At 45.2% G+C, this 20,129-nt stretch overlaps 1 protein-coding gene and 1 pseudogene across 1 annotated transcript; both read left to right on the top strand.

Annotated features, from left to right (window-relative positions):
* Nucleotides 1-29: 29 nt before the first annotated feature.
* ackr3b (atypical chemokine receptor 3b) lies at nt 30-5,041 on the top strand. Its single transcript, XM_076723727.1, has 2 exons — nt 30-246; nt 2,247-5,041. The coding sequence occupies exon 2, from the start codon at nt 2,269-2,271 to the stop codon at nt 3,373-3,375; it is 1,107 nt and encodes a 368-aa protein (XP_076579842.1). The 5' UTR covers nt 30-246; nt 2,247-2,268; the 3' UTR covers nt 3,376-5,041.
* A 4,576-nt stretch (nt 5,042-9,617) lies between these two features.
* Nucleotides 9,618-10,680, top strand: LOC143316011 (tripartite motif-containing protein 54 pseudogene; annotated as a pseudogene).
* Nucleotides 10,681-20,129: the final 9,449 nt, after the last annotated feature.

Raw genomic sequence — 20,129 nt, 5'->3', positions numbered from 1 at the left:
TTCGCGCATCCTTCAGTTGTTTTGTCCCGCAGTTGAAACCGCAATAAATCACCGCAGAGCTGCGGGTCTGTGGGCGTTTTTTTTTTCTCTCTCTCTTTCTGCTGCTTATTAAACTGCAGAGAGAACAGGGACTCGGTCACTCCGCCTCAGGCTCGCTGCCGGAGAAACTGGACTTTAACCCACTTCAGGACCTGGATTTAACACAGAGGAACTCGTTCAGCTCTGCAGACTTCTCTTGTTCGATCCGTAAGTGTTTTCAATTCTTTAAAGACTCCAGTTTGGCTCCATCTCGCACGTTCCTACAGGTAAACCCGCTTCGAACCAGACTCCCTTCAGAAATGTGTCATTTTTTGAAGTTTTGACATGAACACACTTCTCGAAGAAAACTATGGAATGTTGAAAGCTTGTCTGTGACAGTCACTGAACTCTAATTCATTCGGAATATAAAAATCCAGCAAACTTCACTCTGTGACTGTGAAATCTCAACTTCCATGAACTGATTTCTGCTGCTCGTGTGTGTTATTGCGGCACATTCTTCAACCCGAACATCTAAAAAAATGAGGCTTTTATGTACGAACGTCCTGTGATGGTGATTGAAATGTGAGCCGAACTGAAGAGAGCATCACGTTTGTTCTCTACAAATATTAATAAAGGTGTTATTAACTGTTAACGTTTTCCAGTTAACTTACAAACCTTAAATAGTAGATTTTCACGGAGTTTCAACACTCTTTAGTTGACACACTGTCCTTATACACAAATTTTGAAGCACGCACGTAAGTACTGAAATGACCAAAAAGCAAGTGACACATCTGAATCCTAGTTTTGTCTCAGTGAAAATACTCTTTAGCCAGACTCTAAATGTGTCGTTTTGAAGTTTCCAACGGGGAGAAAGTTATTACAGCACATTGTCCAGACTGATCCAAAAGTCACTTTTTCTGCATGAGGTCAGATTCCTTAAATCCAGACATTTTAAACGGAGTTCGGCGAGTCGTTCGTGGCACCGTGTGACGAAGGCTGCTGTTTGTGGTGCATTATAAACAGGAGTCAGACTGTGTACTTTACGGCACTCTGCTGGTTTCCAGGGCTTTGATGGTGCGTTCAGGAGCCCCTGTGTTCGTGTCCGTCTTGTCACACTCACTGGTTTCACACTGGATGGAAGCGCGAGCTCATTAACGTAAACCTGGAGGAGTCAGTGAACGCACCACAGACAGAGCCATCATACACCGCTGCTGCTCACAGATAAACTGGTTTTAATGGAGAAAAACTTGATCCGAAACAAAGAGTTTGGTTCAGAAAGAACAAAATTGAGTTTAGTCTGTTTCCTTTAAACTCTCTTTCATCTGGGTTCTTCCTCCCCCTCCCCCTCCTCCTCCTCCTCTTCTCTGACTGAACCACTAATTGATCTTTGTTTCAGCTCGACCATAAACTTTTATTCTGAAGGTCATGACCTTTCAGTTTATGGTCTGTTGAGTTTTTATTTTAGACTCAAGTGCAATAAAACTCTGACTCCTTCTTTTGTCTCCTCCTCCTCCTCATCTCACAGGACACTACATCAAAATTACATTTTACTATAAATTTATGAGATTAAAAAGGAAACTTTTGAAGGCAAAATAATGAGAAATTAAGTCAGAGTAAGTTAAACATGAAATCACTTTTAAAGACAAAATTAAGTAAAAATGTTTTTTTCCGAACTTAAAGTCTGAACTTGTTTTACAAATGGTCGACAGATTCTGGAAATCCATTTTTCAGTGGAGTTTATTTTTCTCTGTTTGTGATTTTTGGACAAACTGATGATGATGATGAAGACCAAATGTAATCGATTGTTAAAAGAAGAAACAATCAGCACTGTTTTTTTCTGTTCAGAAATGTGGAAACACTTTCGCCTCCTCTGATCTACACATCACATTTACGTCCTTGCTGCTGGTTGATCAGTATTGATCTCAGTATTGATCTGTGATCATAACACTCTTCCTGGTTATTGTTCCATCTGTTTCCTGTCAGTGTTTCAGTTTATTAATAACACCTGGATGTTTCACCTCCTCTGACCACCATCTGTCCGTCTGCGCGTGTATGTGGCAGCTGAATGAGTCCAGACATCATGACTTTAAACTAAATGATGTAATGATGACCTCATTGATTAATGAGGTCATCATTTGTTCACTGATTCAGATGAAATAAACTTAAATCTGCCTGTGGGCTCTGATCCAGATCCGGCAGGTCCTGATCCGGCTCTTCTTGTTTTCCAGGTGTGAAGCTGACCTCACCATCATGAGTCTGAGTGCCAATGACCTGACCGAGCTCATGGAGCTGTGGGAGGAGCTAAACCTGAGCGCCACCGACCACTACAACCTGTCCCACGTGGAGACGCTGCTGTGTTCAGGCACCGTCAGCCACTCCGCCCTCCTGCACGTCCTCTCCATCCTCTACGTCTTCATCTTCCTGGTGGGCCTGGCTGCCAACACCCTGGTGGTGTGGGTCAACCTGCGCTCCGACAGGAACCGCTACGAGACGCACCTCTACATCCTGAACCTGGCCGTGGCTGACCTGTGCGTTGTGGCCACGCTGCCGGTGTGGGTGACCTCGCTGCTGCAAGGCGGTCGCTGGCCTTTTGGAGAAGCCATCTGTAAACTCACTCACCTGATCTTCAGCATCAACCTCTTCAGCAGCATCTTCTTCCTCACCTGCATGAGCGTGGACCGCTACCTGACTGTTACGCTGTTCACAGACGCCCCCAACAGCTGCAGGAAGAAGATAGTGCGACGGCTGATCTGCATCCTGGTCTGGCTGCTGGCGCTGGTGGCCTCTGCCCCCGACACCTACTTCCTGCGAGCAGTCAAGTCATCGCACTATGATGGTGCCGTCTGTCGGCCAGTGTACCCAACTGATAACCCTCGCGAGTGGATGGCGGGTGTCCAGCTGAGCTTCATCGTGCTTGGCTTTGCTATCCCTTTCCCCGTCATCGCTGTCTTCTACCTGCTCCTGGCAACAGCGATCCCTTCCAGCTCAGACCAGGAGCGCCGCATCAGCCGCCGGGTCATCCTCACCTACATCTTGGTCTTCCTGGTGTGCTGGCTGCCATTCCACGGTGTCCTTCTGCTTGACACCCTGTCACTGCTCAACCTCATTCCCTTCAGCTGTGGGCTGGAGAACTTCCTGGATGTGGCGCTGCACCTGACACAGTGCTTCTCATTGGTGCACTGCTGTATCAACCCCATCCTCTACAACTTCCTCAACAGGAACTACCGCTATGACCTCATGAAGGCTTTTATCTTCAAATACTCCACCAAGACAGGGCTCGCCAGGCTCATTGATGGCTCGCACACCTCTGAGACAGAGTATTCTGCAGTGGCCATGGACAGCAGCGTCCCAATATGAACTCATAATGCCAAGAAATGTCTTTTCAAGACTCATGAATGCTTCTCCTATTTGTTCCTGGAAGCAGTGATCCTTCCCAACAGGAAGTACCACTGAATCACGGGGTGGTGGTGGAACTGACTCTGAGGACTTGGGAACACTTCTTAGTACTTAGAGATGCATCTTGTGCCTGTTCCTGGTAGAGCCTTTCCAGCTTGGATGGTCCAGCACCCTGATGGTCTGGGTTGTGGTGATGGACAGTGGTCTCATCATCGTCACCGACATCACAGTGTTCCTGTGGTTTAAGACATTGGCTGATTCAGGATATTCAGGTCTGAGTTTCCCTGGGTCCCTTTCAGACTGGTTTTGATTAGGTCTTGTGTGTACTGGTGGGATCTGGTTTAAAGTCCAATGAAAACGAGTCCAGACCAGAACAGTCCTTGCAAGTTTATGAGTACATTTACTTAAGTACAATTTGAAAGTATTTGTACTGTCTACATGTTATTCTCCTGTATGCTTCTACTCCTCTACATCTCAGAGGGAAATGTTGTACTTTTACTTCACTGTGTTTGTGTAGTTTACACTTTAAGCATGTGAAGAGTTTATAAAATACCACATTAACTATGAAACTAAACAGTGGTGGAACAAATACCTAAAAGTAACATCCAGTGATACGAGATATTGATCGTTTGTGTAACGAGCTAATGAGTATTTTTAGACATATTTCTCCTTTTCTAAAGTAAAGGATTTTATGGACACTATTGGACCAAAAAGACTCCAAAACACCACATGTGGAGAGAGATGTCCACATACTTTTGGCCTTTTTCTATATTTTCTGACCAACAAATTCATCACCAGAAGAAGAAATCCAGAGTCCTGACAGTCAGATGTCAGGCAGAAAAAGCAAACTGTAAAAACACCATCTCAACACCACAGAAGAAGAAGAAGTGAAGAAGAGCTGAAAATAAATCAAAGCTGTAAATATGTTGAAGATTTTAAGTCTTATTTTGTATTCTGTGAATATTTTCATATTTCCTGCTTGTTTCAGTGGTTCATGTTTGGAAAATGGATGTTTATGAAGAAGTTTGACTTTTCTGTAACATCAATGTGTGCGACGCAATATTTTAAATTTTTCAATAATTAAAGTTAAATATTTAGTGTTAAATTGGTTTAAATTGGAGAGTTTTAATTCAGTTACAGACAGATTAATGACTCAATGTGAAGAAAAACATGAAATTCATGAAGATTTTCTTTAACATTTGTGCCAAATGATATTTTTCTTTACATGGAAACTTTGTTCTGGAGCCACAAAACTTTGAAGTTTATACTTTCCTGTAACTCATTTCTAATCCAATAAATTCAAACTGTGTTTTCAACATCTGTAACTCAATGTAAAGATGAAAATAGAGCTCTGATGTATTCAAACCAAACTCTGTGCAAAAAAACATTAATTTTACCTCTAATTTTCCTAATGGCAAAAAACCTCCCAGGACTTCAGGAACATTTTCAAGGACCGGTCTGAGAAAAACTTCATCCACAGATTGTCCAGATGACATCTCATCAGGTTTCTGTTTTCTCTGTAAATTAAAGTGGTTCTAACTTGAGTCACAGGATCATGTGTTTATATTATTTGCAGTAAAAGTATCATGTATAATTATGTATAGTATACGTATAAATGTGTAAATATGTGTTCATCAAATGAACGTGTACAGTTAGTGTCGTCATGTTGTTTTGAAGCTGTGGAAAATAAACTGATGGAAATTAATTTGTTATCATTATTGATTCAATCCAAATATGCTGAATGATCACATGATCAATCACATGTATGTTCAGAGGAGGAACAGCCAATCAGAGACAAGAATTAATCCTTCATCATCACCACAAGTACAACTCTTTGCAGAAATGTGTGAATTTAAGCAATTCATGTGCTGATGAAAAAATATCATCTGTCTGAAACATTCCACAGATTTCAGGTCAAACTGTCTCCTTAAACTCTGAAAGAGCTCATTAAAGGCTCCTGGAAAGCCTTTAAAGACCTCTGAAACCTTTTCAAGGCACCTGGAAAGTCTTTGAAAGCAGCACAGTGTAGAGAGTGACGGTAAACAAAGGGTTGACTTACTGTGTTTTGCTGTCAGCAGGAGAAACTTCATCACGATGAAGAAGAAAAACAGCTGATCTTTGTCTCGGCTCAGAGTTTGGTCTCTGTGTCTCTACCTGTCCAGGTTCACAGCTGGTTTCACATGAATGACTGTGTTTACCTGTGTGAGGTCACACCTGAGTGAACATCAGCTGCAGGTGTGACAGCCTCAATCACAGAGCTGAGACACAGAGACAGAAAGACAGAGAGAGACAGACAGACAGACAGACAGAGAGAGACACAGACAGATAGAGAGAGAGACAGAGACAGACAGACACACAGACACACAGACAGGCTGAGTCTCCAGCTTGTTATCTGAGAACTTAAGGAAAATGAGCTGAGGGTTTGGTTTGACATGAAGGACAGACTGAGCCTCTGTGTTCCACATGGCCCCCTCAGGCCCCTCTCAGGCCCCCCCTCAGGCCCCCCACCAGCTCTGCTTTCTCGGTGTGTTCGCTGAGTTAGTTTTGGTCTGAAGGTTTCGGTTCAGTTCAGATTGAGGAATGTGTGACATGGATGAGGGTCCTCAGAAGTCTACGAGTACAGACGTGTGTGTGACAGTTTCTTCTGAGACTCTTTCACATCTTTCAAGTCAACTTCCTGCTTCAAGTTTGAGACAATGAGGCAAAAATAAAACCCAAGTGTTAAACAGAGAATTCCTGTGTAACCTGTGTATTCGTGATACAAGAAACTCTTAAAAGACCAACAGACCTCTTCAAGGTATCATGAATATCCAAAGTGACCCCTGAATATATTCAAGGACTTTTGAAAGATCTTCAAGAACCCAGTATAACCTGTGTGAGAATTTCTTTCTACATACGTTGGTGGATTCAGACCAAACATTGTCCAAGAAAACAAAAAGGATTTGATTTTGTCAAAGGTTGTTCAAAGCTCTGAAACCTGATCAGGAAAACATGAAGTGTCCGTCGCTGGAAATGAAGAGCTGCAGCTTTAATTCAGCAGCCACATGAAGTTTACAGACAAAGCAGCTTAAAATGACTAGATTTTGAATGGAGTTCTGTCTGTGCTGAGACGGACTGAAGCTGCTGATCCAACTGATGCCACAGAACAAAGAGGTCGGTCTGAGCGCGCTCAGTGGCGAGGATCACTAAAGAAGAAGCTTTGACCTTTGACCCTGCTGCACTTTACACCACCAAAGATGTGAGAAAACAAACAAACACCTCTCTGTGAATAATCAGCTCTCTGTTGACCTTTGACCCTGTGTGGGGTCATGTATACTGTCAGCACATTCTTCACATCCTGTCTCCATGGTTACATGGAGTCCAGACATCTGATTGGCTGAGAGCAGAGCAGACATCTTTGTTTGTTTTCTGAAGTCAGACCTGAGATCAGAGAAGATCTGTTTTCAAAATAAAAGCTTGTCATGAACTCAGACAGGTCAGAGTGAGGAGGACCAAAGTACCTGTGGAACATCCTGAAGGACCCCACTGTTTGGGGTAAGCACCTAGGACCCCTGGAACATCCTCAAGGAACTCCAGAGGTATATCACGGAACCTTCACACAGCTCAGAGAGAGTCCTGGAAAAACCTCAAGGATCCACAGAGCATTCACCCTGATCTTGATCAAGGACTCCAGGATCACAGTGAAGAACAGGTAAAGAGGGACACCTACTGGCTGAAGAGTGTAACAGCATCTTTATGTCAAAAGTCTGCTCTGAGTCCTGAAGCCTTCATCTGATCAATGTGCGGCTCCCGTTCAGAACTTCATAAGTAAAAAGGCAGATTTAAGGACACAAATCGGGCTCAGCTACTTGATTGATTTAAAATGAGAGAAACAGATGAAACAGGACAAATTCGAACATCAAACGCAGCTGCATGTCACAGTCTCACTGAATTTTATTTTGAAGTGTTATTAGAGAAAAGAGCGTCAACCTTCAAATGTCAGAAATGTTTCCAGGTGTTTGAGTGAAGGAGGATCTGACAGGTTTTGACTGGATGCTCATGATGGTCACATGTGTCACGTTAAAGGTCAAAGATTATTTGTAGCTGTGTGTGTGTGTGTGTGTGTGTGTGTGTGTGTGTGTAATGTAAGTGTTAGCATGTGAGGGGTTTCAGCAGAAATGTTTTGGATGAAGTCATGTCACAGCTGACACCTGAAGCCGTGAACTTCCTGTCTGAAAACACGTGCACATTAGAAATCAGACGAGGCTTCGGAGTCTGAACGAATCAAATCAATCAACCCAAAATTTTCTCGAACATCATCAACAAGAGCGAATTAAAAACATTTCTGAGCTTGTGAAAACATTCAGGGGAAAACTGGCTCCGACCAATCAGAATCTGTTTGGAGGAACGACTGTCAAATATGTTGTTGCAGAGGTTGTTGAATGTTGTTGTCGTTGCAGAAGTTGAACATTCGTGTTGTTATTGAACGTTGTTGTTGTTGCAGACATTGTTGAACGTTATTGTTGTTGCAGACATTGTTGAACGTTATTGTTGCAGAGGCTGCTGAACGTTGTTGTCTTTGCAGATGTTGTTGAATGTTGTTGTCGTTGCAGAAGTTGAACATTGCTGTTGTTGAACGTTGTTGTCATTGAACATTGTTGAATGTTGTTGTTGTTGTTGCAGACATTGTTGAATGTTGTTGTTCGTTGTTGTTGTTGTTGTTGTTGTTGAACGTTGTTGTTGTTGTTGCAGATGTTGTTGAACGTTGTTGTTGTTGCAGAAGTTGAACATTATTGTTGTTGCAGACATTGTTGAATGTTGTTGTTGCAGAGGTTGTTGAACGTTGTTGTTGCAGAGGTTGCTGAACGTTGTTGTCGTTGCAGGAGTTGAACATAGCTGTTGTTGAACGTTGTTGTCATTGTTGAACGTTGTTGAATGTTGTTGTCGTTGCAGACGTTGAACATTGTTGTTGTTGCAGAGGTTGCTGAACGTTGTTGTCCTTGCAGGAGTTGAACATTGCTGTTGTTGAACGTTGTTGTCATTGTTGAACGTTGTTGAATGTTGTTGCAGATGTTGTTGAACGATGTTGTTGCAGAAGTTGAACATTCTTGTCGTTGTTGAACGTTGTTGTTGTTGCAGACATTGTTGAGCATTGTTGTTGCAGACATTGTTGAACGTTGTTGTCGTTGCAGACGTTGTTGAACATTGTTGTTGTTGCAGACATTGTTGAACGTTGTTGTTGTTGCAGAGGTTGTTGAACGTTGTTGTCGTTGCAGGAGTTGAACATTGCTGTTGTTGTTGAACGTTGTTGAATGTTGTTGCAGATGTTGTTGAACGTTGTTGTCATTACAGAGGTTGTTGAGCGTTGTTGTTGTTGCAGATGTTGTTGAACGTTGTTGTTGTTGCAGACATTGTTGAACGTTGTTGTTGTTGCAGACATTGTTGAACATTGTTGTTGTTGCAGACATGGAACATTGTTGCTGTTGCAGAGGTTGTTGAACGTTGTTGTCATTGCAGGAGTTGAACATTGCTGTTGTTGTTGAACGTTGTTGTAGACGTCGTTGAACGTTGTTGTAGACGTTGTTGAATGTTGTTGTTGTTGCAGAGGTTGACTCTCAGTTGTTCCAGTTTTCCATGAAGCTGCGGCTGTTTGTTGCACAAGCTGCTGATCCCCACAGTCCACATGACTGACTGTTTACTGGACACACTGCTGCTGTTGTGTAACACACACACACACACTAAAATAAGCGTGCGCGCGCACACACACACACACACACACACGGACAGGCGGAACATGTAGGGTCAAAGGTCGAGCAGACGTCTACTCTGGTTTGTCGTTTCGTTAATCTGACGTCACATTGTTTGAATCTGGATGGAACATTTTCTCCTGACTGATGACACTCAGAACCGATGATGCACATTAATTTAATATTTCAGACATTTCTTCACATTTTCTGCTTTGTTTAATTTTGTTTGGTTGGACTCTTGCTTTGGTGGTGGGGGGTTGTTCTCACAGAAAATGACTGAGGGCTTCAGACAGCGGGTGTCTGATCGTCGGTGGGGCATGTGCAGCAGCAGGAGGGGCTGTGCAGAGTCTATTTTCTCCATATCAGTGTGACAAACAGCCGGCTGGGGGGGTTGGGTGTCTGTCCCCCGGCATTATAAAGGCTAGGGGGCTTCTGACGGCAGCAGACTGAAATAAACCACAGAGGAAGAGACACAAAGTGAGTTACAGAGGCAGTGAAAGACCAGAAAGAGAAGACGATGGACATCCAGACAGGTCAGCTGGTGCGTCCTGTTAGCGCCATGGAGAGTCTGGAGAAGCAGCTCAGCTGTCCAATCTGCCTCGACATGTTCAACAAACCGGTGGTGATCCTCCCCTGCCAGCACAACCTGTGCCGCGGCTGCGCCAACGACCTCTATGAGTCCAAGAACCCCTACCACTACTCAGGGGGAACTTTTCGCTGCCCCACCTGCCGCTTTGAGGTGATTCTGGACCGGCACGGCGTGTACGGACTGCAGAGGAACTTGCTGGTGGAGAACATCATCGACATCTACAAGCAGCAGCAGGAGAGTCAGGGGGGCCACGGCGAGGACACCCCCCTGAAGGACAAAGACGCCAAGGAGCTGATGTGTAAGGAGCACGAGGACGAGCACATTAACATCTACTGCGTCAGCTGCCAGACGCCCACCTGCTCCATGTGCAAGGTGTTCGGGCAGCACAAAGACTGCGAGGTGTCGCCACTGCACACCGTCTACCAGAGCCAGAAGAACGAGCTGCGCTCGGCCATGGAGCTGCTTGCCGCAGGAAACAGCTGCGTCCAGGCTGCCATGGCGCAGATGGACGACACGTGCAAAGTGATCCAGGAGAACGGAGAGCTGAAGAAGAGGAGACTGGGTGAGAGCTTCGACCTGCTGTACGCCATCCTGGAGGAGCGTAAAGGCCAGCTGCTGGAGCAGATCAGCAGGGTAGAGCAGGAGAAAGTGTCCACGCTCAGGAAGCTGGCAGACCAGTATAAGCAGCAGCTGCAGCTCAGCAACCAGCTGCAGGAGAAACTGTCCCAGAATGTGGAGTCCTGCAGTGCCGCGGAGTTCCTCCTCACCGCCAAGCAGCTGCAGGAGGAGGCGCACCAGGCGGCCAGGGCGGCCCAGCTGCAGAGGCCCGAGCCGGGCTACGAGAGGATGGAGCACCTGAGCCTGGACACCCAGAAGGCCGAGGTCCTGCTGGCCTGCATCGACTTCAGGACGGGGGGCGAAGAGGAAGACCGGGACCCTGACAGAGAGTAAGAACAGGAGGAAAAGAGGTCAGAGGAAGCTGCTGCTGCTGCTTTTTCAGACAATTCAGGTTCAGCAAACGGACACGTGCAATCTTCTGGGAAAGTTTTTTACTTGTTTTGTGTTTGATGTTTTTATACTTTTCTATTACTGAACATTTTTCTCACTCGTCATTCAAGTCGAGAAGAAGTCTCGACTGAGGGACTTTATTTATTGTGTTCAGGATGCGTTTGTGTCTTCGTCAAACTGAAAACTTGAACTGCAAACTCTACACTTGATTTCAGACTCTGCTGTAACTTTGAAATGTCTTTTGAAGGTGTGAATAAAGTTTTGTTTGAATGTAATTCTCTATTGTCCTGATTTCTCAGGGACGCTCCCAGCCTCACACGCGGGCTGTATTTAGCAGCGCACATGTTTCCCTATATTTACTGGGGTCAGTGAATGCCTCCTGGCCTTACTTAGTCATCTGGAAATGGAGGCTATTTCTGGGTGGAGGGGGGGTCCAGGGGGTCATGTTTCTGGGACTGACCCAGCCAGACCGAGGCATGCTGGGAAACACACTGAAGCTGGTATCAGGGCTCACGGTGTGATGAACGTATGAGGTGTGAACAGTGCCACGGAGAAAACCAAACCCACGTCAGCAGAATTCCACCTTAAATGTTTCTGACGTCACTGACGCCTCATCATCAATATTTATTTAATCACTGAGTACCTCAGATCTCTGCCACTGTGTGTTTCTGTAGTGCCCATCATGTAGTATCACTCTGTACTCTGCAGGCAGTACTTTATGCAGTATTAATAACTGACTGACTGCACACGTGAAGTATATTTAACGTGTTAATGAAATCATGGACTCCAGATCTGTGACTGAGATCACACAGGTGTATGCAAACTGTACATATACAGAGATCAATGCACCTGACGCTGTCACCATGGTAACCGTCCACTCTCGTCTCTTCACCTGTGTCCAGGTCAAACGTTTTCATTTATTTGTGGAGTTTGTTTTGTTCTCGTCTGAGTCTGTTGAGTCTTTTCTTTCCTCTCAACTCCTTTTGTTTTTCATGTCTTTTGTCTCATCTTGTCTTCTCTTGTCCTCTTTTGTTTAAATTTGTCCTTCATTGTGTCTTCTTTGTCTTGTCTGTTTTCCACCATCTTTTGCTCCATCTTGTCATGTTTTGTCTCTTTTTGCTGTCTCGTCTTGCTTTGCTGTGTCCTTTGTGTTTTGTTGCTTTGTCTTGTCTCATGTCTCGCTCGGTCTTCTTTCCTTGTGTCTCGTCTTGTTCTGTCTCTGCAGTGTGGAAGGCAGGACATGAGCTTGCCTCATGTGTTAGCTTGTTTTGACTCTGTCTGTCTCATGTTTCCAGCACGTCTCTGTCTTTATCTATACATCTAAATATATGTCCGTCCATCTGTCTGTGGTAGACCTGCTCACCTCAGCTGTGCTACGTGTCCATGAGACTCGGCGGATCGTGTTGACTGTCTGTTGACTGGCCATGTGCTCAGTATGAATAAGAGAGGACGCCTGCTGGACGTCATTCAGCTGTCTGTGAAGACAAAGACAGAGTTTGTTAGAGTTTGCTCGGTGGACGGTAACGTCCTTTGTGTTCAAACTGTGACCCACATTTCACGAGCAGCTGCTTTCTAATCTCTGTTATCAGTCGCTTCTATTTTAGACCTGAGGCCTGCAAAGACTCACATAGAGTGACACATTGAACGCACCTGATCCAGGATCAGTCCGGGACCAGCCGACGGTCCTCAGTCTGCCTGGACGTCTCCTCCACTCTGTCTCACAGACACAACAGTATTCATCAGTTTCTGCTGCTTTGCTGTGTCACATGAAGACTCTTTGTTTTGGTCCCGGTTGCTTCTCGTCAGTTAAAAGTTGGAGATCTGGAGTCTGACGTTTCCAGTCTGATTCCTCCTCTGACCTTTGTCTTCATGCAGACTCATAGTCTCCCTCCTCTTCATCAGTGGGTGGATGCTGCCCTCTGCTGGACTGGAAAAACTCAACAAGCTGCACAGTTTGATGAAGGTGTTGCCTGTAAAGAGTCTGTGATTTCCTATATGGCCAAAAGACTGTGGACAGCTGAACACTGTCTCAGTGTGGGACAGTGGAACCTGAGATTGTGACCCTTCACCCACAGAGAGGACAAACATCTATGTCTCTTCACAGTCCAGAACAAGGGTCAGAAAGACCCCGTCCACCCCCGCTGTAACCTGTGTGAGTCGTCCTCTCAGGTGAGAGGACATTCCACACATTCGTACTCTTTCATGCATTCATATACATTCAGACATCAGTACACAGGCAACAGATACAGGTAGACAGACAGGCAAGCACTCAAAAGTAGGTCGGCACAGGTTCAGGTAGACAGGAAATGAGATGCAGGTGAGCAGGTGGGCGGGGAAGGCTGTGGGAGCAGATGAGGGAAGTGGGACCAGGTGTGAAGGTGAGTGTGGCAGTCAGGTGAGTCCTGATGGAAGACAGGTGAGACGGTCAAACAGCCATTCATCGCCCAATCACAGCGTTTAATGAGAGGTGCGGCCAAAGAGCCATCAACGTTGAAACAGAAGGAACGATGTACTGAATCACATGTGAACTGAGGAGGAGGAGGAGGAGGAGGAGGAAGACAACGACGACAGAAAGTGACTCGGTTGCAGGGGAAAGTTTCACAGCGTCCTGCTGAGAAAACAGCTGATGTTCAGTCGGACGCTTGGATTGTCCATCAAACATCAAACCTTCAGTCACAGCAGGAAGCGCACCAGACACAGAGCTAAACAACTAACACGTTAGCATCAGCTAACACATTAACATCAGCGACCTCATGGCGGTTTGACTCAGTGAGATGATGAAGAATAAAATGTGATCGTCAAACTGACGGAGAGTAACGATGACACGTCAAAGTCTTCCTGTTTGTGACTGTTTGTTATGAGAACACAATGACCTCACGTAAAGCCCAGCAGAGCTTCAACCTGATTGGTCTAATCAGCAACATCACAAAAAAAACCTGTGAGGGTCTTCAGACTATATGCATTTTATATACTATCGCATACTTACGTACAAGTAAGTCGAAATTCACAGTACTTCAGTGGCAGTGAGACAAATACACGAACACTAATAAATAAACAGTGAAAATACAAACATGAACAAAGTGTTGATGAAGAGAAGAGAAATATAATCAACATGAGCTGAAACTCACATACACACAGTTTACTTTATCAATAAACTAATCAATAAACCAATAAACCAAAGAAACCAATCGCATGGACAAACTGTACTGCTGATCCGCGAAGTCCAGCATTGATAGAAATTGATTGATTCGACGGCATTCGCACGTTTTTCTGTTCAGCCGGACGAGAACTGCGGCACAAACATGACGCTGAGACATTTTTCTGTTTCCTCTTCATATTTCTGATGGCAGCCGTCAAAAACACCCAAAGGAGGTCAAAGTCGAGTGAAAGACGGAAATCAGCCTGCAGGAAGATCACACTTTAGCTTTTCACACTTCCTGTTGAGACTGATGGCGACGAGCGGCGCCTCAGCTGGCTGACAAACACAACATCTGTATTTAGATCAGCTGATGATGATGATGATGATGATGATGATGATGAAGCCTGGGGCATGTAGCAGTCAGCCTGACCTTCACACTCTCTTCAGCTTTTATTCTGAAAAGCCATTCTAATACTCTCGTAGTGTCAATCCGAGGGCGGGCGGACGGGGCCCCGGGCGGGGTCTGCGGCGGCGGTGGCAGCCCCCAAAAGGGCCAACAAGTTCCTGGACAGAGTTCCACCGATCAGGGACGTCAGCGTCACTACGATGAGAATGCCGCCGTCAGGCCGCAGGACGCCTCGTCCAACAGACACAGAGCCAACGTCAACTACGACTATTATTGATCTTAGATGATCGATTGATGCACCTCATTGGCTGAAAGTCACATGGTCTGATTTATTGTAAAACAAGCAATGAAAGGCTGAAATTAACACATGAAAGTCATCACAATCAGCTGTTTCTTTGATGGTTTCTTTGACAGGAAGAAGATACGAGTCGCTCTGACTGTCCTTTGTCTAAACGAGTCGCTCTGACTGTCCTTTGTCTAAACGAGTCGCTCTGACTGTCCTTTGTCTAAACGAGTCGCTCTGACTCCTCTTCGTCTAAACGAGTCGCTCTGACTCGTCTTCATCTAAACGAGTCGCTCTGACTGTCCTTCGTCTAAACGAGTCGCTCTGACTCCTCTTCGTCTAAACGAGTCGCTCTGACTCCTCTTCGTCTAAACGAGTCGCTCTGACTGTCCTTTGTCTAAACGAGTCACTCTAACTGTCCTTCGTCTAAACGAGTCGCTCTGACTCCTCTTCGTCTAAATGAGTCGCTCTGACTGTCCTTCGTCTAAACGAGTCGCTCTGACTGTCCTTCGTCTAAACGAGTCGCTCTGACTCCTCTTCGTCTAAACGAGTCGCTCTGACTCGTCTTCATCTAAACGAGTCGCTCTGACTGTCCTTCGTCTAAACGAGTCGCTCTGACTCCTTTTCATCTAAACGAATCACTCTGACTGTCCTTCGTCTAAACGAGTCGCTCTGACTGTCCTTCGTCTAAACGAGTCGCTCTGACTGTCCTTCATCTAAACGAGTCACTTTGACTGTCCTTCATCTAAACGAGTCACTCTGACTCCTCTTCGTCTAAACAAGTCGCTCTGACTCTTCGAGTCACCCGGATGTGTTTTCATGAATTGTAGCGTCGCTGGCTGAGTCCTGCTCTTCATCTGATGGCTTTAAAAATGAAGCCTCAGAAATCAGACACAGACTCTTCAGAGCTTCCCTGAGAATAATCGTGTTTTTAAGTTTTCTTCGGTGTCAGAGTAGCTGCTAACAGCTAACCCAGCAGACTTGTAATGGAGGCAGTTTCGCTCAATGTAAACAAATTTTGGCTCAAAGAAGCTCAGAAACATATGTTCCGCCGTCTGTTTCTGTGCAGGAACAGATGTGTTCATTCATGAATAACTTGAATAAGATTTTCAGATCTTTTCAGTTGAGTGGAGGACAGACATCAGGTCCTCAGGTTGACCTTGATGCACACTATTAACTCTTACACCAAACGTACCTTTGTCTCCAGGACACAACCATGTCTTCAAAGACCACGTGCAGGCCACGCTAAAGGTGTTAGCACAGCTGGCTTTCTTGTGTTCTTGCAGACATTAACTGTTGGTAGAAAATGTAAAAACTGTGAGCTGTGAATTGTTTTTGGTCGTTACTGCTCAAAGAAACAAAGACATGCAGGAAAAAAAGTGATCGTTACCCAAGTGACATCATGAAACTACGAAATAAAACCTAATGTGAGCTCACGCTAAGAGTTCCAAATAACCGTTATTTTCTCATTTCCTCCAGTTGGCTCATATCATGAGTTCCTCTCTTATTTCATATCATAAATCATACAAGGTCTTTTGTTTTCCAAAAACAATTACAATAAAATATTTGTGTTTTGTGCTGAACCATGAAGTGATGTGAAGATAATCACTAAAATCTTAAACTCATTTCTAAATCTCACCTGTGACCAATGAATTGGCTGAACTGGGCTGATCCCAGTGTTTGTTAAAAAGCTGAGCAGCTGCTGAAGGTGAGATGTTGATCTTTTTGTTTCAATGTTCTCCGATAAGATGAGTTAGAATAATGTTTGTTCATTATTAGAAGAAAATCAGGAGTCAGTGTGAAGATAGAACCGAGTGTGGACATGAAGTTCATCCTCTGCTGAAGTGTTTGCTGCTCTGAATGTCTGAAACCGCTTGCGGCTGAAACATCTGAGTCCTCTTCAGACAAACATCTGGATCAAATCACAGCTGCAAGATCTGCTTCTGTCAGTTTGTCTGCAGGGAAAAGACAAAAAACACCAACCTGATGCTCCTCTGATCCCTGAGCTGTGACCGTCAGGAGCTGATGCCACAGGAAAAGTAAAGGCAGAATTTCTGTCACCAAGGTTACAGCCGTCAGATCCAGTAACACGCTGACCCGAGACCAGGTCCAACTGTCCTCTGGTCCTTATCAGACCAGATCCAGTAACGCTGCAACCAAGACCTGGTCCAACTGTCCTCAGGTCTACATCAGACCAGGTCCAGTAACATGCTGAAACCGAGTAGGGGTCCAACTGCCCTCAGGTCCACTTTGGACTGTGTTCTACATTTTTGTGGTCCATTGTAGATTGAGTCCCACAGTCTCAGTGTTTTTTAATTGTGTCTGTGTCCTATTAATTTGAAGTTCGCTTTGGATTTTGGACAAGGCCAAGACTCCTCATGGGTGCCTCCAGATGATCCACTGATCCACTTTTCATCTGGAGGTAAAATTCTCCACAGGACTGTTCTGGACTGAGTCAGAATCAGTTTCTCAGGTCACAGACTCATACAGTCTGAAGCAGATCTCAGACCACTGACACTGACCCCTCACAGTCCAGCCTTTAATCTTCTATAAACTGCTCTGATATCTCAAAGGATCAGAGTAGATCAGATGGATCTGTTCACGTGTGTTCAGATCTGAGTCAGGACTCTGGTCCAGAGCGGGGCAGCTGTGCACCAGAGTCCATTCAGTTTTTGCTGTTTTTAATCTCGTCAGCACAAATCTCGAAAAGGTTCTGAGTCTGAATACAGAAACGTAAAGTTTGATGTTTGTGGTTCGACTTTCACCTTCAGACAGTGAACGTCTTCCTCACTGTGCTGCTGTCAATCATCCATCTGTCACCACCTCACGGCTTCAGCAACCAATCAGCAGCCACTGAGAGGGTGATGATGATTCTGTAGACAAAAAAGACAAAAATTGTGTGAAAATGAAAACAGATGTGCAAAAGTCACAGTGTGTGTGTGTGTGTGTGTGTGTGTGTGTGTGTGTGTGTGTGTGTTTCCCTCCTACTGAGCTTCTCTGGAGGCTGAAATAAAAATAATCTCATTGGTCGAGTGAGTGTCAAAATGACATCTTATAGCCAGCAGCTAATCAGACCCCCATCTCACTCACTCACACAGACACACAGACACACAGACACACAGACACACACACACACACACACACACACACACACACACACACACACACACACACACACTTTTCATCACCATTGTGTGTGTGTGTGTCTACAAACAATCAGCTGCAGGTTTGCTGCTTTGCTCGAGGACACTGCAGCGGCAGAGGTTAAATCTAAATTCTGCATTTGGTCATAGTACTCGGTGTATGTACTTATACTGCAGGAATAGTATCTTGCAGTTTTTTTTATCTGAGGTGTCTCATAGAAAAGGTTTAAAATACATCGTTTCTCTCACACTGCCCACCGCTGCAGCATCTCCTTAAGGCCCGCCTCCCAGAAACCCTCGTCTGCTCTGATTGGTCAGCTCACACAGGTCTGAGCAGGCACCACCCACAGCTATCTGCACCTCCACCATGAATACCACCACCAAAAACAGCCTCGAAGGCCCAGACTTCACCACCGCACATGTCCCAGCAGGAGACTGATCACCTGATCCACATCAGACCAATATGGAGGATGAATCTGATCCGTGCCAGACCGAGGCCAATCCAGAGGTCAGCGAGCTGGAGGCGGTGACTTTTATCTTTGTAGACATTCATAGGACACGAAAACGTAAGAAAACACATTAAAGAGAAAAACCCAAAACCAGAACGTGACAGTTTTAAAATGAGATCCAGAATCCTGAAAATATTTCAGCTTCTTCTGAATTAAAGCCAAACACTGAATTCACAAACAGATTCATCTGCTTAAAGAAGAAAGAAAAACTGTACAAGAGTATAAATAACAAGAAAAAGACTGCAGAGCGAGTACTTTTACTTTTGGATACATTGAGTGGAGTAATACTTGCACACTAAGTACTTTTAATCAAATCTTGACATTGATGTTCTGCTACTGAGGTCAGTACTTTTCCCTCCAAATAAAACATGTAAATAAAAACTGCGTTTGTGTACCGCTGGTGGTCTGAGGACCGAGGGGGGTCAGCTGGGTCCAGGTCTGATGGGGGGTCAGATGCTGGAGGTGGTGACAGCTGTGGTCTCCAGATGGAGCTCCTCGGGGACGTCGGCCATGTTGACTGTCTTCTCCTTCACTGCGTCCTGAGATCAGAAAGACCGAGGACACTTCAGGGACCAGGCACAGGGTTGGATGTTTGAGCGTTACTTTGCTTTCTTTTAAACACGCGTTGTTTGTTTCCTCCAGAAACTGCCGACTGACCTCCACATGACCTCCATCTTTAAATCCCATCTCACTCTTTCAGCATTCAAGTCTGAGTTCAGGAAACGCTCAAAATCCCACAGACTTAGGTAGTACTTCTTTACTGCGCTTTTCAAAACAAAAGAGACAAAATACTTCACAATAAAAGCACTGAATATGAAAGAAGTCGTAACAAAACAAAACATCGACAGAAGGCCTTTGACCCCGGTGGACCTGCAGGATCCGGTCTGTAACACACATTCAGCAGCACAGACGCCTCCTCAGGGGGGCGCCAGAGAGCCACAGGGGGGCGAAGACACTGCGGGAGGAGAAAGAATGAAAAATCAGTCAGATGAGAACACAGACAAGAAATACGAGCTGATATGATCTGAGTGTGACTTCACTTCCTGAGGAGATCCAGAACAATCCTCCTGCAGCCAGGCTGACACACACCAAGGTGATCAGGAAACAGGTGTGTCTGTCCTCAGGTGAGACGTGTCACATTTACACACGTCACAGCTTCCTGCAAACTATCAGATTAAAAGCCCCGAGCACTTTATCTGGATCCTGTAACGTGTTCCTGAGCTGAGCTCACACATATCAGGTGTTTAAGGAAGGTGTAGTTACCTGCAGCACACTCTTTTACACATTCCTGTCATCCAGAGAGGAAGTACCTGTAAATCTGATTTAAAGGTGACAGAAGATTTTTGGTTTCATTGTTTATTCACAGAAACAAAACAACAGAAACTTGACAAATCTTTAAAATGTAGTACATTGTATATAGTACAGTATAGATGGTATTACAGTTCAGACAATACATCAGCCCATGTAAGAACAGTACAGTGTGTATAGTACATGTAGTACAGTGTACATATGGTGTAACACACACACACACACACACACACACACACACACACACAGTGTCCACGTAGTTTGTGAGTCTCTGTGATAAACAGTCAGTGTTTTGGATGAAGTCACGTGCTCAGCCGTCACTCTTTCCAGGTATTTAAAGCGGAGCGCGCGGACTGGAGCGTCACTTCAGCTGCGTGCGGAGACAGAAATTTCCGCTCTGAACTCAGAAGTGTGTCAAAAAAACCGGATGACACGGGCGAGACGCATATCGGCCTCAGCGCCGGATTATTGATCGATTCACTGACTCCCTGTCAGGCTGTTCGAGCTCTCCTGGTTTTCCGCTCCTGCGGCGAGGTGCCGCTCCGGCGGAGGATGGCGCAGAGAGCAGACGCGCAGAACGGCGGCGCGTCGCTGCAGGACGCTT

This window comes from Chaetodon auriga, chromosome 23 (genome assembly GCF_051107435.1).
Source record: "Chaetodon auriga isolate fChaAug3 chromosome 23, fChaAug3.hap1, whole genome shotgun sequence".
Lineage (NCBI taxonomy): Eukaryota > Metazoa > Chordata > Actinopteri > Chaetodontiformes > Chaetodontidae > Chaetodon > Chaetodon auriga.
Note: the sequence above shows the minus strand (reverse complement) of the source record. Positions and strands in the feature narration are given on the sequence as shown.